The 27,397-nt window shown below is 36.1% G+C and overlaps 1 protein-coding gene across 8 annotated transcripts in view; it reads right to left on the bottom strand.

Moving 5' to 3' along the window:
* LOC105203454 (nucleoporin NUP2) overlaps window positions 1–27,397 on the bottom strand; it is a 233,973-nt gene that overhangs the window by 94,592 nt on the left and 111,984 nt on the right. For all 8 annotated transcript variants that reach the window (XR_005576312.1, XM_039457391.1, XM_039457390.1 and 5 more), the window contains exons 6-8: window positions 23,718–23,816; window positions 10,865–10,963; window positions 10,687–10,785 (exon numbers count right to left, since the gene is read on the bottom strand). Coding sequence is in view for 7 of the 8 variants with exons in the window: in XM_039457391.1 (XP_039313325.1) it covers window positions 10,687–10,785; window positions 10,865–10,963; window positions 23,718–23,816 (297 nt within the window). In the remaining variant the exon portion in view is untranslated. The remainder of the gene's footprint in view (window positions 1–10,686; window positions 10,786–10,864; window positions 10,964–23,717; window positions 23,817–27,397) is intronic.

Below are 27,397 nucleotides of genomic sequence, written 5' to 3'. Positions count from 1 at the left end.
TTCTATGTAGTCAGCCAAGAACTTCACATTGACGATGATGACGTAATATACCAACGCGGAAAAAATTAAAATAGGCGTAAAAAGTGATGTTTATCTTGCATGCCATATCGTTATTATGTGCTTCATTGTGAAAATATGACTTGTTTCCCAGAGAAAAATTTTTAATGTATAATTATATATAAAATATAATTATATATGTAACATATGTAGGGTGTCCGGGAACTAGAAAACCTACCACTTTAAGAATATAGAGGAGATGAAAAGGAACAAAAAAGTCTTATATCATTTTGTGATATTTGCAAAAACTATTGAGTTATAAAATAAAACGTCAAAGCCAATATGCGGCAACACCGCGCCATCGGGCCTAGCTCGTAGGCAACGGCGCGCGGCGGGACAGGTAATGCGTCGTTGTTTGAATTTGCACGACGCAGTGGTCTGAATCCGCCGCACCGCGTGTACATAAACTGCAAAAATCAAATGTGTTATTTATCAAATGTTTAAGGAGAAGTTTCAGCTAAAATAACACATTTGATTTTTGCAGTGTGTGTACACACGGTGAGGCGAATTTAGACCGTCGCGCCGTGCCAATTCAAACAACGCGTCATCTTTCTCGACGCGCGCCGTTGCCTACGAGTTAGGCGCGATGGCGTCGCATCACCGTACATTGGCTTAGACGTTTTATTTTATAACTTAATAATTGTAGCAAATATCGCAAAATGTTATGAGACTTTTTTGTCCCTTTTTATCTCCCTTATATTCTCAAAACGGTAGGTTTCCTAGTTCCCGGACACCCTGTATATATATATATATATATATATATATATATATATATATACATATATATATATATATACAGGGTGTTCCAGACCAATGTATAAAGATTATCACGATGAGGTAGAAGGGATCGAGATAAATGAAACAGTCTTATACCATTTTGCGATATTTGCAATAATTTTTGAGTAGTAAAATATTAAGGTCAGCCGAATAAAAGCGCGCGGAGAGACAAGCGGTCGCTCGTCTGAGCCATAGGACCGCCCACTGCGGCCCGATTGTAGGCGACGGTAAGTGGCGCGCGGCGAGGGAAAGGATAGCTTGGCGCCGCATCGCGTCGAACCGGGCGGTCTTACGGCTCAGCCGATCAATCGTTTGCCTCTCCGCGCACTCTTATTCGGCTGATTTTAATATTTTATTACACGAAAATTATTGCAAATATCGTAAACTGCTATTAGACTTTTTGATTTATCTCGATCCCTTCTACCTCATCGTAGTAATCTTTATACATTAGTCTGGGACACCCTGTATACACACACACAGGGTGTCAGGTAAATACCGCCCCTGATTTCGTGGATTAATAGATCAAGTAAAACTAAGCAGAAAAGTTTTTTACCATTTTTTAATACTTGCCATAGTTAACAAGGTAAAAATTAATAAAGTCTTCGAATAAGCGCGTATCACCGCGCTCAAGGACCGCCCGCCGGTCGCCGAGACGTAGGCAGCCGTGGCTGGCGGCGCGGCGCGGTGAGGAGGGAAAAGCAGCAGTAGCTCGGGGGCCGTAGCTATTCGCCTACGTCTCGGCGAACGGCGGGCGGTCCTTGAGCGCGGTGATACGCGCTTATTCGAAGACTTTATTAATTTTTACTTTGTTAACTATGGCAAGTATTAAAAAATGGTAAAGAACTTTTCTGCTTAGTTTTACTTGATCTATCAATCCACGAAACCAGGGGCGATATTTACCTGACACTCTGTATAATTGTTAAATAATTAATTTAGATATAAAAAAATTATTTTAGTTATGACTGTACTTATTCGTGGATGCCCATTCGAGCTGATGACGACTAATGAAGCGTGAGATAAGTTTTGTCCGTAGAAATTAATTTCTCTTAACAAAGTAAGCACTCAAACGCTATTCACCTCACACCAATACGTACTCACGGTTTCGAGTCCAAATGCATACTAACTGTCTCGAACATCACATCTTACCTAAACGTTACGCAGAAGGTCAGGCGGTTGAGAATAAACAACGGCAAATTCAAATGCGTAAGTACTAAAAATATATTGAATAAATTGATGGTGAGTCGAATATTACAAAAAAAAAATTAATTAACTTTATATCATTTTGACAAATTAAATCGATTATAATTTACTCAATAACGAGAGATATGCATGGTGCAAACATTTGGTGTTCGTTTGTAAGTTGAAACTTTTATCTTGTAACTGAATATGTAGCATTTCGGAAATCAACTGCTTGCCCAAGTAGTGCTCATTATCTAAGATTTTCATGTTCTCCCAATCAAAATTGTGATTACAAATAAGTCTGTGTTCTGTAATGACAGAGTGACTTTGCGTGTTTCAGTTAATGTGGTCGCAATGCTCATTAAGTCTTGTTTTCAAGTTTTTGCTGGTTTGGCCCACATATGACGCTTCGCAACCTTTACATGAAATTTTATACATGACATTTTTCTTTAAATTGATCAGGAGAACATCCTTCTGTACTTTGATAACCCTGTTCAATTTATTGAGACTAAAAAATAACAATTTAACATTTAAACTAAATGTAATAGTCTTTATTTAAATTTATTTGAAATTGTAGGAATACATTGTGACAAAAACCACCGTGCTCTTTCACTTGTAATGTTAATACCGATATCATTGACTGTTTGTCTTAGTGTGCTTTAATGAATAAGGAATTTTAGGCGGCTATTGATTGTTTCAAAAATAAATTCAGCAGGATAGTCATTAATTAACAAGATTTTTACAATAAGCTCATTGTTCTTTTGATGAAATGCGTCCAAATACTGTATTTTTTTTCAACTTCATATTTACAACTTTTGGTATTGTCGCCGTTAACTTCATGAAGCTTTTGATAAAACACCATAAGAATGTCATTAAGAATAAGATTCTTAAGAGCGTGCATTAGGAATAATTTAACTCTACCACATTTGTATCTTATTGTGAACCGTAAGCTTAATTTTTTTCACTTTTGATCGGTACACAAATTATTACTTAAGTAATCAATTTATCATTAGAATTATGAAAATTGAGCTAAATGACGCTTTTAGATCTATTAACCATTCTTAACAAATTTTCTATTTTTGTAGGCAAATTTTGCGACACATTCCAACTAATATTTGTCAAGCCTTTCTCAACAAACAAGAGATTACTTTCCATTTTTAACTTAATCAAGAACATAAAATGTTAGACAAAAAGCTAAATTGGTTGATTCTTAAGACTAGGAAACGCATTGTTGATAGAACCAAACCAGTCAATTACTACTATTCTCACAAGAATAGGTACAGATCAGCTTCTAAAACGACGTTGAATGACAGTAGAACCAGATTTCTCATTACGCCACTTAACAACTCCTCACAGGTGGTTTATGTTGACCCAAAAGCTTTCCTTAAATCAATGAGTGACTCTCCCTTTCAAATATCAGGGAAAAATGGTTCATTAATCTATCAGCAGCTCAGATTCCGAACAAAATGCAAATTCTTTTACAATTAGGAGACAACTTTTTCTTACAATTGGTTAACAAAAGAAAGGCAATTTTTGAATACATAAAAAATATTGAGAATAACTTGTACAAATTGAGACCAGAGCAACATTTGAACGTCAGAGATATTATTCGATACAAATTATTAACAATATTCTTTCATATTGTCACAGCAAAAAAATAAAGTCACTGACAGACTAAACTTTTTAATGAAATCTACTACGATATTTATGCAAAATAAACCAGGAATAATTTTCACAAAGGCGGACAAAGGCAACATCACGGTAACTTTAGACAGTATTACATATAAATAAGAAATATCACCTATGCTTGAAAATAAGGCTTACGTACATATTAAGAAAAACCAAACCAACATTTTTATAAAGAACGCGCGAAGTTTGCTGACAAAGTGGAACAAACACAGTTATATCACGGAGGCTAAATATAAGAAAGTGTACTGTAGCGAGGGCAACCTTCCGAGGGCGTATGGTCTTTCTAAGGTCCACAAACCAGGAGTTCCTTTCAGGTTAATTATTTCATTAATAGTCCCCTTTACGGTCTAGCCACCTTTTTGCATGAATTTATTTCAAAAAACATTCCTGAAGCTCCAAGTGAACAATAGTTTTCACCTGATTCAAAAATTAAAAAGTGAATGCTTGGATCCAAACTACATTCTCATTTCTTTGGATGTTGTTTTCTTGTTTACCAACATCCCAACAGAGTTAGCATTAGAAAGCATCTCAAACAGATGGGAACACCTTATGAATACTTGCAGCATCCCGAAAGAGGAATTTTTGCAGGCTGTCAGGCTTATTATGGACTCCACATATTTTAGTTTTGATAACAGGTTTCACAAACAAAAATTTGGCACCCCCATGAGTTCTCCACTTTTACCTATAATCACTGACCTCGTCATGCAAAATTTGGAGGTTAAGGCTCTTGAAAAAATCAGAATTTGTTTGCCATTTTACTTCAAATATATAGATGATATAATTATGGCAGTTTCAAATAATTTAGTTGACCTCACATTAACGAAATTTAAATCGTTCCACTCAAGAATGCAGTTTACGTTTGAGAGAGGGGCGATAGGATAGATTTTTTGGACATTACTATCATTAAAGACAACAATAAGATGATGTTTGATTGGTTTCACAAGCCCTCTTATTCAGGTTGATACTTAAAAATTTCTTTCAGCTCACTCTTTATCACAAAAAAGAGGGACTGTCATGGGAATGACAGGGCATTTTTATTATCTGACGCCAAATTTCATCAAAAGAACATTGAGTTTATTGTAAGAACTTTGTTAATTAATGACTATCCTGCTGAATTTATTTTCAAAATCATCAATAGCCGCTTAAAATCCCTTATTCATAAAAGCACAGTAAGACAGACAGTCAATAATGTCAACATTAACACTACAAGTAAAAAAGCGCGATAGTTTCTGTTGCCATATATTCCTACAATTTCAGATAAATTTAAGACTATTAGAAATAGTTTAAACGTAAAATTGGAATTTTTTAGTCTCCATAAATTAAGCAGGGTTATCAAAGTACAAAAGGATGTTCTCCCGATCAATTTAAAGGAAAATGTGTATAAAATTGCATGTAAACACTACGAGGCGTCATATGTGAGCCAAACCAGCAAGAAATTGAAAACAAGAATTAATGAGCATTTCAACCGCATTAATTGAAACACGCACAGTCACTATGTCATTACAGAACACAAACTTATTTGTAATCACGAATTTGATTGAGAGAACATCAAAATCTTAGATAATGAGCACTACTTGGGCAGGCAGTTGATTTTCGAAGTGCTACATATTCAGTTAAAGTCTCAACTTACAAACGAACACCAAATGTTTGCGTTATGCGTATCTCTCGTTATTAAGTAAATTATAATCGATTTAATCCGTCAAAATGATACAAGGGTAATTAATTTTTTCTGTAATATTCGACTCACAATCAATTTATTCAATATATTTTTGGTACTTATGCATTTGAATTTGCCGTTGTTTATTCTCAACTGCCTGACCTTCTGCGTAACGTTCAGGTAAGATGTGATGTTTGGGACAGTTAGTACACATTCGAATTCGAAACCGTGAGCACGTGTTGGTGTGAGGCAAGTAGCGTTTGAGTGCTTACTTCGTCAAGAGAAATTAATTTCTACGGACAAAACTTATCTCAAGCTTCATTAGTCTTCATCAGCTTGAATAGGGATCCACGAGTACATACAGTCGCAACTAAAATAATTTTTCGACATCTAAAATAATCATTTGACAATTATGTAGTGAAATGTCATTTCTTGCGACACGGCGACGAGAAAATATAGTCTCAATTAGAATAATTTTTCGAGATTCAAAATAATTCTACAACAGTTATACAGTTAAATGTATTTCTTTCAATACCTTCGCGGTTAAAAATGCCACTTCGGAATTGTCAAACTGTTGGCGACTTGAGTGCTTCCCGTTTTCTATGCCTGATGACGGCTTCTATTTCTGTTGCCTGTATTATTTTTGGTTGCGATGAAGATGACTCCAAAGTGAGTCAAAACGTTTGTTTTGTAATTTTGAATTGAATAAATGATTCAATATCGATACTTGTGATTGAGCTCTTTGACCCGCGCTGACTCTCATTAGTCTATTTTCCAATCATTAATTGTATTTAAATTTTGAAAGTCCGGAACTAATTAATTGTTTAATATATATATATGTTGTATACAGTGTGTCTGACAATTAATGAGAAATCTCTTACATGTAAATAGAATGGACCAAACTAAATCAAAAGTCCTGTAACACATTACGATCTTCGTAATAGTTAAGGAGTTATAAATTATTAAAATATCCAAATTAGTACCCATCGTTAAATTCAAGCGCTCGATCGAGGTTGCCAAGAGCACAGGGCAAGGAGTGTACTTGGTAAGGATGACGAAGGACATTCATAAGAGTAAAGCAGCGTTACGCGCTTGCGTAGCCACGTTGCCGCTAGTAAACTCTCCACCCTGCACACTTGACAACTTCGTTTGCGCGCTTGGCGATGGATAGGACTAATTCGGAATATTTATTAATTTATAACTCGTCAATTATTGCGCAGATCGCAAAGTGGTACAGGACTTCTACTCAATTTAGTCCACATGCAAGAAATTTATCATTAATTGTCAGACACCTTGTATATAATTATACATATAAGTAATATATACAGGGTGAGTCAGAAAGACCACTTGTCCTTTCTCAGGCATATTCGTAATCGAATTCTGAGACGATTTTTCCTTTGGCAAAAATTTATCTGGAGCTTAGTTTTTGAATTATAGAAAGAAATAGTTAGCGTGTGACGGGTCGGATACAAGAGGTAGGCAGGGGCGGCGCAACTCAGCGTTCCGCGCGGCGCGGCGGCGCCCCTGCCTAGCTCTTGTATCCGACCCGTCACACGCTATTTTTCTTTACAACTCAAAAACTAAACTCCAGATAAATTTTTGCCAAAGGAAAAATCGTTTCCGTGAGGCTTGCCATTGCACATAGATAACACAATAGTACACGGACAACACATTCACATTAAAATTTTCTCTCTCTCTCTCTCTCTCTCGCTTTAATTATGCTATCTTTAACTTGAAAATAATCTTCTAATAATTGTAATAAAAGAAATGACAGAACTTTTTATAGAAATAAAGAACAGAGTAATTACATGAAGCCTACAAGAATATTTGCATGTAGGATTTTAAAAAACAATCAAAATACTTTTTTTTATAAGAAACGCGACTGTACTCGACATTTAGATAATTAAGAACACATGAAGTAAAACAAAGTTAATCACGATTTAAGAGTACAAATTACTATTGCGTTGTAGAGCTACAATTTCAATCTCTAGCTTCTTGAGAGAAAAACGGATAAATAATTTTAAGTTGTATCTATCATTATTCAAAACAGGAGTGTATTATAATAAATGTATGCTCGCGAATATAAAATTTAATACAAATGGAATTACTTAAATATTATTTTCCAATTAAAAATAGCATATTTAAAATGCATGAGAAGAGAAGGAAGGAGAGGGGGAGAGAGAGAGAGAGAGGAGAGAGCGGGGGGGGCGCGTTCGAACAAGTTTAAGCATGTTTACTCACGAATCCATCCTGTACGGCGATCAGCTTATTGTTTCCACGATGCGACAGTTCCACTTGAATCGAAATTTGTCCTTGAAGAGAAATTTATCTCTCAGAGTTATTTCACATTTTATCACTTTTACTCTATTTGCTCACTTGATCGATTAACGACGAACAACGAACAACGAACCGATCGATCGATTTTATTTATCACTACGAATCACTACGAATTAACCGCTACTAATCATTCGACGCGTTAAAACACGTTACTCGAAGATACACGTGTTTACGTTACGAGCACACAACACGTGTTTACTCGACGATAGCAAGCAGTCGACTGGATGTTATGATGCGGTAACAGTGGTGCCATAAGTAAAAACGCGGTAAAATTAAAATATTGAATATTACTATACGACTTACATTTTATAAATAATAAAAAATAAAAAATAAAATATTTAGAAAAAATTGGTTTCGATAAAATCAATTCTTAAATATTTTGAATAAATAATAATTATCTTGATAAAATCATTAATCATACAATTTTCAATAAATAATAATAAACATGCATTTGCAATATTTTTCTAATAAATTGCAAATGCATGTTTATCATTATTTATTGAAAATTATATGATTAATGACTTTATCAAGATAATTATTATTTATTCAAAATATTTAAGAATTGATTTTATCGAAACCAATTTTTTCTAAATATTTTATTTTTTATTTTTTATTATTTATAAAATGTAAGTCGTATAGTAATATTCAATATTTTAATTTTGCCGCGTTTTTACTTATGGCACCACTGTTACCGCATCATAACATCCAGTCGACTGCTTGCTATCGTCGAGTAAATACGTGTTGTGTGCTCGTAACGTAAACACGTGTTTCTTCGAGTAACGTGTTTTAACGCGTCGAATGATTAGTAGCGGTTAATTCGTAGTGATTCGTAGTGATAAATAAAATCGATCGATCGGTTCGTTGTTCGTTGTTCGTCGTTAATCGATCAAGTGAGCAAATAGAGTAAAAGTGATAAAATGTGAAATAACTCTGAGAGATAAATTTCTCTTCAAGGACAAATTTCGATTCAAGTGGAACTGTCGCATCGTGGAAACAGTAAGCTGATCGCCGTACAGGATGGATTCGTGAGTAAACATGCTTAAACTTGTTCGAACGCGCCCCCCCCCGCTCTCACTCTCTCTCTCTCTCTCCCCCTCTCCTTCCTTCTCTTCTCATGCATTTTAAATATGCTATTTTTAATTGGAAAATAATATTTAAGTAATTCCATTTGTATTAAATTTTATATTCGCGAGCATACATTTATTATAATACACTCCTGTTTTGAATAATGATAGATACAACTTAAAATTATTTATCCGTTTTTCTCTCAAGAAGCTAGAGATTGAAATTGTAGCTCTACAACGCAATAGTAATTTGTACTCTTAAATCGTGATTAACTTTGTTTTACTTCATGTGTTCTTAATTATCTAAATGTCGAGTATAGTCGCGTTTCTTATAAAAAAAAGTATTTTGATTGTTTTTTAAAATCCTACATGCAAATATTCTTGTAGGCTTCATGTAATTACTCTGTTCTTTATTTCTATAAAAAGTTCTGTCATTTCTTTTATTACAATTATTAGAAGATTATTTTCAAGTTAAAGATAGCATAATTAAAGCGAGAGAGAGAGAGAGAGAGAGAGAGAGAGAAAATTTTAATGTGAATGTGTTGTCCGTGTACTATTGTGTTATCTAAGTGCAATGGCAAGCCTCACGGAAACGATTTTTCCTTTGGCAAAAATTTATCTGGAGTTTAGTTTTTGAGTTGTAAAGAAAAATAGCGTGTGACGGGTCGGATACAAGAGCTAGGCAGGGGCGCCGCCGCGCCGCGCGGAACGCTGAGTTGCGCCGCCCCTGCCTACCTCTTGTATCCGACCCGTCACACGCTAACTATTTCTTTCTATAATTCAAAAACTAAGCTCCAGATAAATTTTTGCAAAGGAAAAATAGTCTCAGAATTCGATTACGAATATGCCTGAGAAAGGACAAGTGGTCTTTCTGACTCACCCTGTATATATATATATATATATATATATATATATATATATATATATATATATATATATATATATATATATATATATATATATATATATATATATATATATATATATATATATATATATATGTATATATATATATATATATATATATATATATATGTTATATATATATGTTATATATGTAATTGTGTATGTTATATATACACGCACAACAGTGTTGTCAACCTAAATGAGTCTGAATGAGTAACAGCAGTTACAATCATATACATAAAACTTTCCTTCAGCATTACCTAAAACTAACGGCGTGGCATGGACGTAGAAAGTTAAAACTTTTATAATAAATTTTTATAAAATTGCAACCAAAAGCGCAGATATTTTCTATTGGAGAATTAATTTTATTGAAATTATAATAAATTTTTGATGAAATCTCAATGAAAAGTAACAAGTATTCTGATAAAAAATTTTTATTTTAATAAGAAAATAAAAAATTTTTTATGGTATTTTATTAAAATCACATTAGTTAAAATGTTTCTAAATAAACATAAAATTCAACAAAATGTCAAAGTTTTCTATCAAACAAAAGTAAATTCAAATGAATTGAAAATTGCAATTTATTTTAATTTTTAACCAAGTTTGCGCTTTAGAATCCCAGAATATTTGTTAATTCAAATGAATTCAAATTAAAATACAAAATGCGCTGTTCATCATTTTCAATTTGGATGGATATTCATATCTCCATTTTATTATTTTTGGATTCGAATAAATTTAAATACAAAATGAATTTATTGTTTTAAATTCAAATAGATTTATACACCGTCATATGTATTATTTTTTTATTCAAATAAATTGAAATAAGAAATGAGCTATTCATTATTTTGAATTCAGATAGATTTATGTTCTTATTCATATTATTATTGTATTCAAATAAATTCAAAAAATCTGAAGCGCAAATGCGAAAATGTCGAAATAAACTCATTTCTAACCATTTTAATTTATTATTGTTTGTTGAGTTATTATAATTTTTTTGATGAGAAATTTTATTATGCATACCTGGCGTATCGCTCGGTTTCTCTATAGTAGGTCTGAATCCAAAACTAAACTGCGGTGATAGATCCAATCTTACTTTCTCAGGACAATATGTACCCGGTGCTGTTGAAGAAGAATTACTTTTTTTTTTTCAAAAATGTCATTGGTGTTCTTAAAATAAAATGCACAAATCTTTAAATACCTGGTGTATCATTGTACTTTTCGATTCGGCTTTTGCCGCTCAAACTATACTGAGGACCCTTCTCCAAATTTACTTTTTCCGGACTGTATGTTCCGGGCGCTATATTGAAGAAAAAAAGTCACGTTATAAAATAAATAAAGATAAAGATAAACGCGCTTTATAATGTAAGTGTATATACATGCATAAAAAATATTTTGTATTTATGTCAAAACTAATCCTTGTTAAAATATTTATTAATTTTATTAGATAATAAAGTTATCAAGAGACATGATATTGTCTCGCTCCAAGTAACTTCTAAGCATCCAAGATTATCGGATCTCAGTACCAGCTGAATCAATCATGTTCTGAATAATGATTAATTGATAGCTTAGGTGTAAATTATACATATAAGTTTTTATTTTTTTTCCTTTGCGTGCCCTACGAACGGAACTATCGCGATGCAAAGTACAAACGTCTAAAAATTTTTATGTAAAATATACGCTATCATCATCCTTATCCAGTTCAAATTTTTGACATCAGCAGCGCTTGCTTATAGCCATCTTACTATTTCGACGCTCGCTTATGGCCGTGTTGAGAGAGATGAGCAGGAGAACGAAAGAGTAAGCGACGAAAATGAAAAAGCAAGTAAAATACACAGTTTCAAAAGACATAGTATTATTTACGCTTGAAAAAGAAGTACAAAACCATTTCATGTATTTATTTATTTATAAATGCATAATCGGACAATGTTATATCAAAAAATATTCTTGCTGGGCGCTAGTGTCGTGATATTATTATAGATTACGTTCATAAATGTAACCAAATATTGTAACCGATCCCTATATTCATGAATTATATGAGAATCGGTGATTCATGAACTGTAGGAGTCTAGAGATAATGACCGTTCAGTCTAATGTATCGAGAGAAAGCGCTGTATAGAGATTATAACTAGGACGGAGTCTATCATCTTTATAAATTCTGATTTTGTATTTCACAAACTGCTACATTCTATATTCTTGCATTCATATGTTATTAATCTTAAGAGGGGAATCTACTTTAAACAGTTTTTTCTCAATTTTTTGAAAAAACATATGGCAAAATTTATTAAATGTAAACAAAGTATACGGTAATGTTCACTATTGAAACTAATTAAAAAAATTTTTTTGGTGTTAAACAATTCCAAAATGGCAGCACAGCAGCTGCTTGAAGTTGGCTCTTTGAATTTGCGCCGGAAAACGCCGAGGTCACAAAATTAATGAGAAATAAAAATTTCATTAAAATTATGTTAGTTTTTGTAAAAACGCACAACATATACCTACATAATTAATAAAATTGATAAAATTACAAAAAGGGTGACATAAATAAAAAAAGCTATTTTAAACAATTGTTAATAATTATTGTCTAAAATATTAATAAACGAATAGGTATATGTTGGGACTAGATAATTTAAAAATAAGCATGTAAAATTTGAAGACGATCGGTCAAGTCGTTTTTGAGTTACATTTGCCGGCGCGCAAAATTTAACGTTTCGAGAGAAAGACGTTTAAAGTTCTATATCTACGCGCTCCGGCCGCTGAGACCGACTCATCTTTTTTTGACATTAACACAAAAAAGTCCCTAATAACTTTCTAATGTTTTTTCTCATATTTTTGAAGTAACTTTTTAACAATTTCAGCAATAATCAAGAGGCGGAGTCGCATCTCACGTCAAAATCCGAGTTGTATACCTACGCGCTCCGGTCGCTGAGGCTGATTCACGTTTTCTTGAAATTAACACAAAAGGAAGTCTTTTATAACTTTCTAATGTTTTTTTTATATTTTTGAAATAATGTCCTAACAATTTCAGCAAAAACATGAAAAAATCAATTTCAAAGTAGGTTTCCCTCTTAACAAAATATAAGTGTACCTTTTTTACTTATATCTTGTTCCTTTTATCTGACATACAATCCTGACTTATTCGGCGTTTCGCGTCAGACACTACGCTCTGCGGATAAGTATTTGCTACATATTGTTACGACCGGACAGGTTGGTACGTTCTCTCGCACTCCCGCACTTTGGTTACACTCGCGCGCACCCCTTACGAAAAAGACGCACGGGCTGGAAATTGTAATCTTATATTACAATAACTACAGCAAAATACTACAATACCACACACAAATATTAAAATAACGTATAAATATTACAATAAACTTGTGTGGTTTTTTTTGGCTACAGTAATATGGCGTTTTGTACTTTTACGAATGTATTGTCTATACTATATTGCACTAGGTATATATTTTTTAAACTAAATCAAATGTGTCAAACAAGTCAGGTTTTGCTTATATATATTGTGACGTGACATTCCGTTTGGCTGTCCGTTACAGGGATCGTAAGATCCAGCCAAGGAGCGCACGCTGCGGCTCTACGTCCTCTCGGCTCGGAGACGGACGTGTCGGCGCGTGCCCTTATACTTTCGCGTCTTTGTTTTGTGTACCTGTGTTCCGTCCGTCCATTTTAGCGACGTTTTGCGGATCGACGGCTAGCGGATACTTATTTTTGTATTGACAGAGTCTCACCCGGCAAGAAGACTGCGAGAAGGAGGATCTACCGCCACTCGAAATCTTCCGGATCGTGCGCAGGATCGCAGTAGCACACAGGTGATCTCTCTTCATTTAATTACGTTATCTCTTACCGTCGCGTCTGTACGCAACAATAAGGCCGCTGAAATTGCAGGACGTAAAGAAGGAAGGTCCAACGTAGGGGGCGTCGACACTCCACGCAGATCATCACGTAGGAGACCCCGAACGAGAAGCTGCGAGAGAATGTTCCTGACTTGGTCCCGAGCGCGGAGACACCGGATACCGAAGAGTCCGTAGAGATGGCCGTCTGGTCTCGGGAAAACCACGGGAAGAGTCGCGAGCTACCCGAAGACACCGACCTACCTTGAATTGCGCGCCGTAGCACGACAGCCTGATTAGAGGGTCGCGAGGACCGCGTAATAAGGCGGAACCAATAGCGCGGCGCGACGAACCTCGTGCGTGGGGCGAGAGATCCTGCGTGCCGCCTGCCGAATTTCCTCGCGCTATCGATCACTTCGCTGTGGATCGTCGCCTATACCCCACACCCAGCCGAGACGACCCAGGGAGCCGTCACCCAGGGACGAGTCATATCCTTGCTAGAGGACGAGCTCAGGGGAGTAGCCAGCGTCGTGGTGAGACGAACGAAACTACTGTAAAGCCGCCGATTTCGCCAGTCGGATGAGTCGCGTGCGCGGTAATTGCACTTATAGTTCACGTTCGCTATAAAATCTTCCGCCGGAATGGGAACACGCCTGTGACCGCGTGCTGCCCGCGTGCTCAGCCGCGGTACGCCTCATTCGATCAAGTCGTGTCTTGATTCTTTTTGGTTCCGTTTATTGAGAGCGTCGCCGACACCACAGCTAAGTCGCGCTAATTGTGTAATATTCTTGTGTGTCGTCTGTAGTAGCGTATGTGTTTCTACTTGGCGATCGCGTATTTCCGATCGCATATTTCGTACCGAATCGCCACCTAATTTTGCGTGAACTGAGAGTGCGTGTGTAAAGTTTCGAGTGTGCACGGCGTATTTTGTCCGCCGCTAATTAGAATTGAATCTTGACTCTCTCCGTTCAGTGAGCTTGTACCGACGACCGCGTGATATTTTCCGACCGCGCCCGGGTCGCGAGACATCGTCGCAGAACCTTGTGAGTAGTTAGATCTCGGAAATACATTGTTAATTTCTCTATTAAATTGAAGTGTTCTCTTTAAGTTCTCTCGCTCTCCTCTACCATCCCGCCCGCCGCAATCCACCCCCTCTGCCAATTCCGTGGCCGAGTTACCGGTTAAAAGAGCTCGTTATTGCCCGTGACGAGGTAGAATATTTTCGCGTTTCCTTTTCCGGCATGAATCGGGAGATCGGTAACGTTTTGATCTAAGAGTGGCACGCTCGCTCGTGCCTGGCACCCAATCGTACCGTCTAATTTCGTGCATTTGGTGTGCGCGATTTTGCGAACATCTTGGCTACTTAACTAGTGTCACGAGCAATTAACGTAGTTGCACCACGCTCGTGAGTGCGGTCGCATATATATACAGGGTGTCCTAGAAAGCTCGCATCCCATTTTAAAAGCGGATTCTTTGAAAAATTCTAAGAAGAAAATCCTAATACAAAATTGTCAAGGGTATAATGGTTTTCAAATTATTCGCGATTAAAATTTACGAATCACTGAGCTGACATTTCGCGCGCTTAGGCATGGTGACATGACAAAGGTACAGTGCGTTGCATTGATGCCTGGGGTACCGATTTTTAGGACCACGTGTCTTTCTTAGTTATTTTTACGTTCATGACCAAATGCTGCTGTCAACGATCACCGCAGCATTCAAGCATGAACATAAAAATAATCAAGAAAGAAACGTGGTCCCTAAAATCGGTACCCCAGGCATCAATGCAACGCACTGTACCACAAGGGTACCTCTTGACATTGAGGTTGTCATATAAATACGCAATGACATTTATATTAAGAAATTACTACTATAGGAAACATATTTGTACATTACATATGCACAATTAATGTTTTCAACAAAATATCAATTTAATAACAAGATGTTACGATAGCCGTTGGGTCAGCTGTCAAAATAAGTTCATGTTCATATAATAAGAACTTTTATGGTAACATATCGATAATGATAACATATCGATAATTTATTTACATTTTTAACTATTAAAAATGTAAATCGGTAATTTAATTGATATAAACGCGATAATGTCAAATAGACATAATTTGATATGTCTAAATTCTACTTTATCAACATATTCAATCTTTTTCATATTATCACATAAATTATCGATATTATCGATATGTTACCATAAAAGTTCTTATCACATGAACATGGTAATGAACTTATTTTGACAGCTGACCCAACGGCTATCGTAACATCTTGTTATTAAATTGATATTTTGTTGAAAACATTAATTGTGCATATGTAATGTACAAATATGTTTCCTATAGTAGTAATTTCTTAATATAAATGTCATTGCGTATTTATATGACAACCTCAATGTCAAGAGGTACTCTTGTGGTACCTTTGTCATGTCACCATGCCTGAGCGCGCGAAATGTCAGCTCAGTGATTCGTAAATTTTAATCACAAATAATTTGAAAACCATTATACCCTCGACATTTTTGTATTAGGATTTTCTTCTTAGAATTTTCCAAAGAATCTGCTCTTAAAATGGAATGCGAGCTTTCTGGGACACCCTGTATATATATACATATATATATATATATATATATATATATATGTATGTATATATACATTTTTTAATTAATATAAAGTTGTAAACTTGTAAAACAGTGTTAATACCAGTATCAAAATTTCTATGCGTTGCAGTGCAATAGATTGTAAAAATAATACAAATATTATTAAAGTAAAAGCTGCAAATATAAAATCAGGATCAATGAAAAAAAATAACATTCCACAGGTAATTCCACAAATAATTTTACGTACTAAATATTAATTAGCATAAGTATTAGCAAATAAGTTAAATAAAGTGCTAAATCTTTATTCTGCTCTTCTCCCAGCGAAAAATGATAATAGAATCCGCGATGTTAATTCGATGTCGATTCCATATAGGTTGTTATCATACCAAAACATAACACAATATGTTTATATATGTATATAATACATAATATGTTATATTTATTAATATTATTTATGAATTTTTCTATTTTGTTTTCTTGACTATTTCAAATGTCACGCTTTGACAAGCCACACCAATATGGGGCTCACTATTCCCCCTTATGTCTGTTTATCCTGGCCAGGAGAGCAATATCCTCCCTCCTGTTATTTCTTATTTCCATGCTGTACCATATACTCTATACCGGTCCTGCCTGCACCAAACGTAACAAGCACGTCGCTGTGACGTGTTAACTCGTCGCATGTTACGTCTCAGCGACGTCTCAACTGGTGTTTGAAACGTAATTGAGACGTCGCTGAGACGTAACTAACATCCCCATTTCTGGTGACAGCGACGTTGTAATGACGTGTATTTTGTGACTTATGCACTAATTGTGACCTGAAAATTATCGACGAATTTTGAAAAATTAAGATTGGTTTTTACTGCATTATGTACGTAAAATACTTGCTAGATAAAATGTATAATAGTTTTACACTGAGAGAAGAGAATGATTGCAATTACCATAATTCAACTGTATGGTTACATTTATTATGTTTATAATGGTTCCAAATATTGGAAGTTTAATTAACACTATACATAACACTATACATTAATAAACACTATACATAAAAAGTAGAATATTATAATTCAGAATTACTATAATTTATAGATCGCACCAAAAACCACTATAAATTACAGTTGAATTATGGTAATTGCAATCATTTTCTTCTCTCAGTATAAAACTATTATACATTTTATCTAGCAAGTATTTTACGTACATAATGCAGTAAAAACCAATCTTAATTTTTCAAAATTGGTCGATAATTTTCAGGTCACAATTAGTGCATAAGTCACCAAATACACGTCATTACAACGTCGCTGTCACCAGAAATGGGGATGTTAGTTACGTCTCAGCGACGTCTCAATTACGTTTCGAACACCAGTTGAGACGTCGCTGAGACGTAACATGCGACGAGTTAGCACGTCACAGCGACGTGCTTGTTACGTTTGGTGCAGGCAGGGATTAAATGAAAAACATCATTTTTAAAAAGTGAAATGTTATTTATCTTTAAAATATAAGTCATAATACAAAAGAAAATTCAACAAATAGCTAATTAATTAAAACATTCAAATTATTTAGTTACGTCGCAGCGACGTGCACAAGACGTATCATATTTTCTGCGACTTTGTGATCAAAACAGCACGTCTCTGTTACGTCCGGTGCAGGCAGGGGGTGATCGGTCGGATTTTCCGGAGCAAGGTGATGCAATCGCGACGACTGCACTGATATCGCTCGGTGGAGGCAAGAAAGCGCTCCATCCCGTTTTTTGCAGTTGTCGTCGAAATGCGAGTAATCGAAATTTTGGTCCAGCGGTCGATAGAAGCAGAGAGGAACCTGAAAGGTGCTATGCCGGCCTTTTTCATATAACGCTAAAATTCCCACCGCACTAACGACGCACTTCCATTTAGGTCGGAATATGAACTAGAATTACATCTATCTTGCGACACTGTCGATACAAATGGTTTAAGTCTGTGCTAAAATCATATAGTGGGAGTACCCCTAGTACGTGATTTTAGTACAGACTTGAACCATTTTTATTGACATTGTCGCAAAATGGATGTAATTTTAGTTCATATTTTGGCCTAAATGGATGTGCGTCGTTAGTACGCCGGGAATTTTAGCGTTATAAGAAAAAAGCCGGCATGGCACCTCTCGAGTTCCTCTCTGACAGAGGTAAGAGAGCATTGTATTTCGTACATTGATAGTCCATGATCATAAATGGGAGAGCGCGCAGACACAGTATAAGAAAGAACAGTAAGTCGACTCCGCCACAAAGCACGGCGAAAGTTGTCCTTTACGCATGACCAAATCGCACAACCAGCAATATGGCGGTTAAGTTCTGATTGGACGATTCCAGCATATGGCGTCATTAACCCGACTCAAATTAAGTTAAACCATTGCGCTTGCAAACGCTATTGGATCCACGCACAACCAGCAACATGGCGATCTTGTAGTCATCAGATCAAAGGTGCCGACACCGAGTCGATCTACTGTTCTTTCTTATATTGTGGCGCAGACATCGAGAACACTCAGCTAAAGCAAAAGAGCATTACTCTACCTCGAATTTGACTCTAGGTCTAACTTCGGTGTAACCAGCTAGGCTGATCGGATCAGAAAAACAATCTTCGCAGAGGACGTCTACCGTGATCTCTCTCTCTCCCCCTCCCTCCCCCTCTCCCCCTCTCTCCCTCCCTCCCCCTCCCTCCCCCTCTTTCTCTCTCTCTCTCTCTGAGTGTCTGGGATGTTTGAATGGAGTTTGAATGATCGAACATCCCCTCCGAGATTGCGCACGCTTCGAATCATGCGTTCAAATCGTGTCGGCGACAGGGGTCTCGGTGATTTTGCGCGTGCGCAAGTGCGACGAGTTATCCGTGTGGCATCGACGGTTAGCGTGCTTTACGTGTGACGGTTTATTGACGCATAGGTCTGTTATGCCGTCCAGCGCAGTAAACGGTGAACAGGGGAGACGATAGAGGGATGCATCGTTACATCCTTAAAATTTTTAATAATTTAATTGTTTAATAATATTGATAGTTCAACTCAGAGTCGGGACCTCGGTGACGTTTACTCCCAGTCCCACCGCCGCGAGAAACAGGGCCGACTATGCCGATAGCGGTGTAGCGGTCTAGCGTAGTAAACGGGGGCACCATCGCATACGTTGTCAAACAAATTACTTTTTAGATCTATAACGGTGAGTTACAAAGTATTGAGATAAATTATTAAATTAAAAATTTTAATGTCTATCTGTTAAAACAGATTTATAACGTAAAAACACATATTCCACTTCAGACAAAACAATGGATGCATACGTAAAAAACTCTAATTTTTCAGATTGTAGGGACTCGTTAATATCTGACTGTTCACATTCAGAAATTTCAATTGAACTTTGTAAGCCAATACTTTTTTTTATTATTAAGATTACTTTATTTCTTATTTTGTTTGGAATATTGCTCAATACTTTTATGGACTTCTACAAGGATACGAAGAGAGTTAAATAAAAGTATCCCAGGTTTTCGAAATTATTTTATTGTCGTGATAATATAAACAAAATAATTTTTTATCTTGTTCAAGTCTTCTTCAAAGAGTTTGTGGTCAAAACATTGTTTCGCAGTTTTAATCAAAACAGCATCATCTGAAATCGTTTCGATAATCAATTTCATTATAGAGTAATTATCCACATAATACTTAGCTTCTTTTAACCATGTGCTCAAACGAGTTAAAACTGGTTGTAGAAATAAAACCAAATCTGGTGCTATTTCTTTTTAAATAATTTAATGCGCGAGTACCTTCAAAAATACTTTCTTTAACAAAAGATATCAATAAGATAACAAAAGACATCAATATCAGGATAACACGATTTAATTCTGTTACTATATGCAACCTATGTATGACGCATATAACATGAATCATATTTGGGTATAAGCTATGACGTGACTTTCTGTTCGGCTGTCCGTCACAGGGATCGTAAGATCCGGCCGGGGAGCGCACGTTGCGGCTCTACGTCCTCTTGGCTCGGAGATGGATGTGTCGGCGCGTGCGCTTATAATTTCGCGTCTTTGTTTTGCATGCGTGTGTTCGTCTGTCAATATTAGCGACGTTTTGCGGATCGACGGCTATCAGATACCAATTTTGTATTAAAGAAGTCTCACCCGGCAGAAGACTACAAGAAGAAAGACCTACCGCCACTTGGAATCTTACGGATCGTGCGCAGGCTTATAGTAGCGCGCACGACAGGTGATCTCTCTTTATTTAATTACGTTTTCTCTTACCGTCGTGCCTGTATGCAACAGTAAGACCGCTGAATATTGCAGGAAGGTCAGACGTAGGGGACGTCGACAACTCCAAGCAGATTATCGCGTAGGAGACCCCGAACGAGGAGCTGCGGGAGAATGTTCCTGACTTGGTCCCGAGGGCGGGGGCACCGGACACCGAAGAGTCCGTAGGGATGGCCGTCCGGCCTCGGGAAAATCACGGGAAGAGTCGCGAACTGCCCGAAGACACCGACCTACCTGGTTGCCGCAGCGCGGCAGCCTGATTAGAGGGTCGCGAGGATCACGTAATAAGACGGAACCAATAGCAGGGCGCGACGAGCCCCCGTGCGTGGGGCGAGCTTAGAACATATAGACATAGAAGCAAAATAGCAGACTAAAATGTGTCCGAAGGAAGTGAGAAAAAAAATCATAGTTGTCTTTTTCTTGTGAGTAACTGCTCGAAAATGCGCATGCGCGCCAATTTGACGCATACAAGCATCGTATCTGTAGATGTAGATATATGTAGATACTTTTGTCTTTTTTACCACATAAAATGCAATATAAGCCCATTGTTTAACTTGTGACAGTTTGCAAAAGAGTACGTTTAACAACTTTGGAATCTTAACCTATTTTCATGGATAAAACCGGCCAAGCAAACATGCCACACATGCGCACTGTTGAGTAGTTACTCACAAGAGAGAGATGCAACTATGATTTTTTTTTCTCATTTCTTCTGAACATATTTTTCTTTTGAGAACAATAGACATTCTCCTTCCATGTCTATATATTCTAAGGGGACAAGAGATCCTGCGTGCCGCCTGCCGAATTTCCTCGCGCTATCGATCACTTCGCTGTGATCGTTGCTTGCGTGCCATCATTAGCCGGGACGATCAGAGCCGCTTCAACCAAGTGAGGACGACCATTCGAGCGAGGCCAGCGTCATGGTGAGACAAGCGAGACTTTGTAAAGTCACCAATTTCGCCGATCGGATGAGTCGCGCGTGTGGTAATTGTAATTAGAGTTCAAGTTCGCTGTAAGATTTTCCGTTGGAATTGGAACACGCAGATGATCGCGTGCCGTCCGCGTGATCGGTCGTCGTGTGCCTCATCCGATCCAGTTGTGCTTTAATTTTTGCTGGTTTCATTTATTGAGAGCGTCGCCGACACCACAGCTAAGTCGCGTTAATTGTGTAATATTCTTGTGTGTTGTCTGTAGTAGCGTTTGTATGTGTGTCTGTTTGGCGATTGCGTATTTCCGATCGCGTATTTCGTACCGAATTGCCATATAATTTGCGTGGAATGAAAGTGTGCGTGTAGAGTTTCGAATGTGCACGGTGTGTTTTGTCCGCCGTTAATTAGAATTGAATCTTGACTCTCTCCGGTGAGCTCATACCGACGACCGCGTGGTATTTTCCGACCGCGCCCGGGTCGCGAGACATCGTCGCAGAATCTTGTGAGTTAATGTTAGATCTCGGCAGAAATACATTGTTAATTTTTCTATTAAATTGATGTGTTCTCTTTAAACTCCCTTGCTCTCCTCTACCATTCTGCCCGCAGCGAACCACCCTCTCTGATAATTCCGTGGCTGAGCTACCGGTTAAGAGAGCCCGTTATTGCCTCTAACAAAGTCAAGTATTTTCGCATTTTATCCCTACAGGAATTTGAAGATCGGTAACGTCTTGATCTAAGAGTGGCACGCTCGCTTGTGCCTGGCGCCCAATAGTACCGTCTAATTTCGTGCATTTGGTGTGAGCGACTTTGCGAACAGCTTTACTATCTAACTAGCGTCACGAGCAATTAACGTAGTTGCACCACGCTCGTGAGTGCGGTCGCAAAGCTAGATAGATTTTTTGCCACTTTCCACATATATGCAGTGTCGATTGTTATAAAAAAAAACTTTATTGGATTTTACTGTGGGGCCATAGTAACTGTAAAAAAGTTGTAAATAATTCTGCAATTATCTTGTTGTTAACTTTAACAACTTGTTGTTAACTTCAACAAGTTGTTTGCAATAAAACAAGTATTTTTTTCTGTAATTATCTTTTTCTAACGTTCCTATAACAACATTATCTATGGCTCTTTCATTTACATCAGTTGTTTCATCTATGGAAATCCATATCGCGTAATTACTAATTTCTTTGCGTATTGCATTTATTATGTCATTGTAGCATAATTGTAAATAACTTTTGCAAAACGTCCTTTCGTTTGGAATTTCTTTTTTTTTATATATTTTTCTAGAAACTTACAAAAAATATTAAAAATGTAAAAAGAAGCGCCTAGTATATTTTTTGTAATATAAAATCAAACCAAAACTACAATGAATAAAACCAAATATAATATCATCAAAAAGAAGTGAAATCAAAAATATTGCAAGTATATTTATTATCGATGGGGTGGAAGATTTATGACCACGTTGCGATTGACCACCAGCCACTCACAGTGTTAAACAATGGAAAAACTGTAGGTACCAGCCGCTCAAATGACTGTAATCAATCGCAACGTGGTTAAATGGGTCACTCCCGTGGGTCACTACCGATGAGCAGCAAATTATGTGACAAATAAAATCAAAGATGGACAAAATCTCTAATCGTTGGACAAAGTGCGCTAACCTGCTCTTAACGCTATTTTCCTTACTCTTTGTTCCGCACGAGATTACGTGTCGCTCGATTCTCACTCAAAAAAGAAAATTGTAATACGTCAAGAAAATTTGGCCCAAAATTTAGCATCCCTTTAACTTCTTAAAATTTATCATTTTCAGATCACATTTAGTATCTACTTAATCCGTTATAAGTTAGAAGTTCAGAAGTACATGTCATTAAACTTTGTTGTCACCAAAAAAGATGTTACGTAATAACGACATATCAATCACGTTTCAAATACCAATCGAGATATCACTGCATCATAACGTATGTACATACGACGAGTTAACATGACCCAGTAACGTGCTTATTTCGTTTATTTGCAATGCTATGACCGTTGTTGGCCTTTCTTAATTTAATTTATTTTAGATTTTACGTTTCAAAAATATATTACATTTATATTATTTATTCACTTAAATTACTCATAAATTATGCTATTTTAACACTAAAAAATGTTGAAAATAAATCTAACACTAAATATTTAAATAATATAATCACGTTATGTTAAAAATAACGCGTATACGCGCGCACACACGCGCACATACACGCGCCACACACGCGCACATACACGCGCCACACACGCGACATACACGCGCACAAATGCACGCGCACGCACGGATATGTTAAAGATTCAATACAAAAATTTTAATAAGGTCCAGTTTTAACATAAATATAAAATGTTTTATATTGTGTGCTAGTATATAACTTGAATTCTAATTTAATTTTTATCTTTCATATTGTTGTTTGTATCATACCTGGCGTGTCGTTCGGCTTATCGAGTGGCGTTCTAAGTCCAAATGAGAACTGCGATGTATTGTCCAATCCCACTTTTTCCGGATGATATGTACCTGGAGCTAGACACTTGTCGATAAATTTTACAAGTTCCAATGCGCATATTTTCTATTTGTATTACCGGCTCTTCGATTAATATACATGGAGAGAAATATTAATGGTGAAAAATATACAGATCGGGGATCAAATACATATCGTAAGACGTGCTACAATTAATACTTTATGGTTATAAGCAACTATGCTATCAATTTTATATACATATACATATGAGGCTACGTGCCAGTTACGCTATCAATTTAGCGCGCAATGCACATTTCTAAATATCGAGAATATACGTTCTTTTTATTTACTAACTATTTTAATTAATTTATATTAATTGCACACAGTTACTTTTAGCTACATCCTAAACACGTGCATAGTTATTTACTATTAACTTTAAAAAGGTTTTCCAGCTTAAAAAGTGAATAGGAATCACTTCTCTTTCATATAGTTTTTAATAATGGTATCCTGAAGTCTGTTTTATCAATTAAACGCAATAATTTTCTAATAACTTTTATATGTATTACTTTTACAGATTCGAAAATCCTATTCTAAAATTAAAGTATATGTATTGCTTAATGCATATGTTTGCAGTATGGACTTTATGCAAAGAATGAAAAAAAGTCTTTTAATTCAGGTTTCTTTTATTACTTGTTAAACCAATATAACGGCTATAGCTGTCAAATCGTGATAATATTTGCTTGATATGAAAACTCTACAGTCTGTATATACAAAATTAGTGTCTCCAAACATGTAAATTACACGAAGAAACAACGTCAAACTTTTAGAATTAGACTTAAATATTTAATTCAATACGAAAAGGTTTTACGAAAATTTATTTGTATGTATGCGTGCGATACTGATCCTACTAATGTAATAGTACGTAATAAGGTACTGATATTTTGTAAATCGTATGTGTAAGTTGTTCAATCGATAAAATTTACGACGTCAGCATCACGTTAATACAAAACCTTTTGCCATTTTTGTCATCTTTGAAATAATAAATTATGAACAAAATTTAAGCAAAAAACGATAATTTGATATTTAAAAAATATTTTCTTTAATATTTTTTTAAATAGTTAGATCTCAAAACACATAGATTCAAGGATGTTTTGAAACATTTGTCTTAAGTAATTTAGATATTATTTATTAGATATGCTTGTAGGTAAAATATGAGTTCAATTTGCCGTTTTGTTTCTAATATATAACTGTTCAAATATTGTAGATTTTTACATATTTAATATTGCAATGTAGCTAGTTTTTTATTATGATGTGAAACAAATTTTCATATACGTAGTATCAAAATCATATTAAAGAAGTTAATTCATAATGAATCTCAAGTACTTGAATTCGTTCCATTTGTCAACTTTAATAAATAATTTTATCTTAGTAATTATTGCCAAATTTGAAAAATGGTAAAAAACTTTTCTTCTCACAATCAATTTGACTTGCTCTATCAACCCATGAGAGCATAAATGATATCAAACACCCTGTATAACTGTATAAGATGTCCCAGACCATTATATACAGATTATCACGATGAGGTAAAAGCGATCGAGATGAATCAAAAAGTCTAATACCATTTTGCGATATTTGCAATAATTTTCAATTAATAAAATATTAAATTTAAATGAATAAGAGCGCGCGGAGAGACAAGCGGTCGCTCGCTTGAGCCGTAGGATCGCTCACCGCGGCTGTAGGCGACGGTAAGTGGCGCGCCGTGAGGGGAAGGATAGCTTGGCACCGCACCGAGACTTGCTCATGCCCTTGCACCGCGCCGAGGCTCGCGGTCCTACGACTCAGGCGTGCCACCGCTTGTCTCTCCGCGTGCTCTTATTCAGCTAACTTTAATATTTTATTACTCGAAAATTATTGCAAATATTGCAAAATGATATCAGACTTTTTTATTTATCTTGATCTCTTCTACCTCATCGGGCATGGCCCCGTGAGCGCCCACGGAGCACGGGAGGAGAAGAACACGCTCCCTCTTCGCACGGCTGCTTCTTCCCGTCTCTTCTTTCTGGCTCCGCGATCCACTTATCCCCTCCATACGGCCACTCTCGGTCCCTACTATACTACAGTGTGTGCACGCGAATCGCTCGTGTGGAAGGGGTAGCGGAGAAGCTTGCACTATTGTTTGTGGGCCATGCTGTACCTGTGATAATCTGTATACAATGGTCTGGGACACTCTGTATTATTATACATGAAAAATTTTTTACCGGGTTGTCATAAAACCCAATGTTATTTTAGAAAGTTAAATTTTAAATTTAAAACAAATTGCATAATCAAAAAAATTGGAAAAATCCATACAGAAATACATATGTACTATTATATATATATATATATACAGGGTGATTCAAAATAACCTATTGGTCCCGAAGCTGGCATATTCGTAATCGAATTCTGAGACGATTTTTCCTTTTGCAAAAATTTGTCCGGAGCTTAGTTTTCAAGTTACAATAGGAATTAGTTAGCGTATGACGGGTCGGATACAAGTGGTAGACAGGGGCGGCGCGACTCATTGTTACACGCGGGTGTTTCCGTGAGGCGCCCCCTGCGCTCAAATGACTGACAAAAGTACACGGACAGCACATTCCTATTTAAACTTTCTCTCTCTCTCTCTCTCTCTCTCTCTGTCACTTTAATTATGCTACATTTAACTTGTCAAATTTCGATCTCTGTTATCCGGCCGTCAAATATCGGGATGACCGTGAAATCTTTAAGTAAGTTTACATTATTATAATAAATGTACGCCTGCAAATAATAAAATTTAATGCAAATTAGATTACTTAAATATGCACTTGCAAGTTAAAAGTAGCACTTTTAAAACGCACAAAAAGGAAAAAAAGGAAAGAAAGGAGAGAGAGAGAGAGAGAAAGAGAGCGAGAGAGAGAGAGAGACGGGGGGGGGTTGAACAAGTTTAAGCACGTTTACTTAAGTAAACGTAATTACGCACACGGCGATCAGCTTATTGTTTCCACGATGCGACAGTTCAATTCAAATTTGTCTTTTATCCAGATCTATCCCTTGAAGTTGTTTCATATTTCACCACATTTACACTATTTACTCTGCATTTGATCGATAAACGCGGAACTACGCGACGAACCGATCGATCGACTTTATTAATTACTATTAATCACTACTTTAATTACTACAATCATTTGACGCGTTAAAATTACTCGAAGAATCACGTATTTACGTTACGATCACACAACACGTGTTCACTCGACGATATCAAGCAGTCGACTGAATGTTATTGGTTATGTCGTTATAAAAGTGTCGAACGATTGATTAAAGCCATAACTCAAAACGCGGTAATTCAAAATAAAAATATTGATTAATACGATTTACATCAATACAATTTATTAGAAAAATGTGGCAAATGCATGTTTATCATTACTTGTTAAAAATTGTATGATCCATAAATGACTTTATCAAGATAATCATTTTGAATATTTATTATGAAGAAAACTTCAAGGATATAATTCTTGAAATCTCCTTGCAGCAACGGATAATCAGCCCTTTTCAGGGTAACCAAATATTTTATTTTGAAGAATATTTTCACAATTTTTGCAAATATTAAAAAATAAGAAATAAAAAAAAA

This window comes from Solenopsis invicta, chromosome 14 (genome assembly GCF_016802725.1).
Source record: "Solenopsis invicta isolate M01_SB chromosome 14, UNIL_Sinv_3.0, whole genome shotgun sequence".
Classification (NCBI taxonomy): domain Eukaryota; kingdom Metazoa; phylum Arthropoda; class Insecta; order Hymenoptera; family Formicidae; genus Solenopsis; species Solenopsis invicta.
Note: the sequence above shows the minus strand (reverse complement) of the source record. Positions and strands in the feature narration are given on the sequence as shown.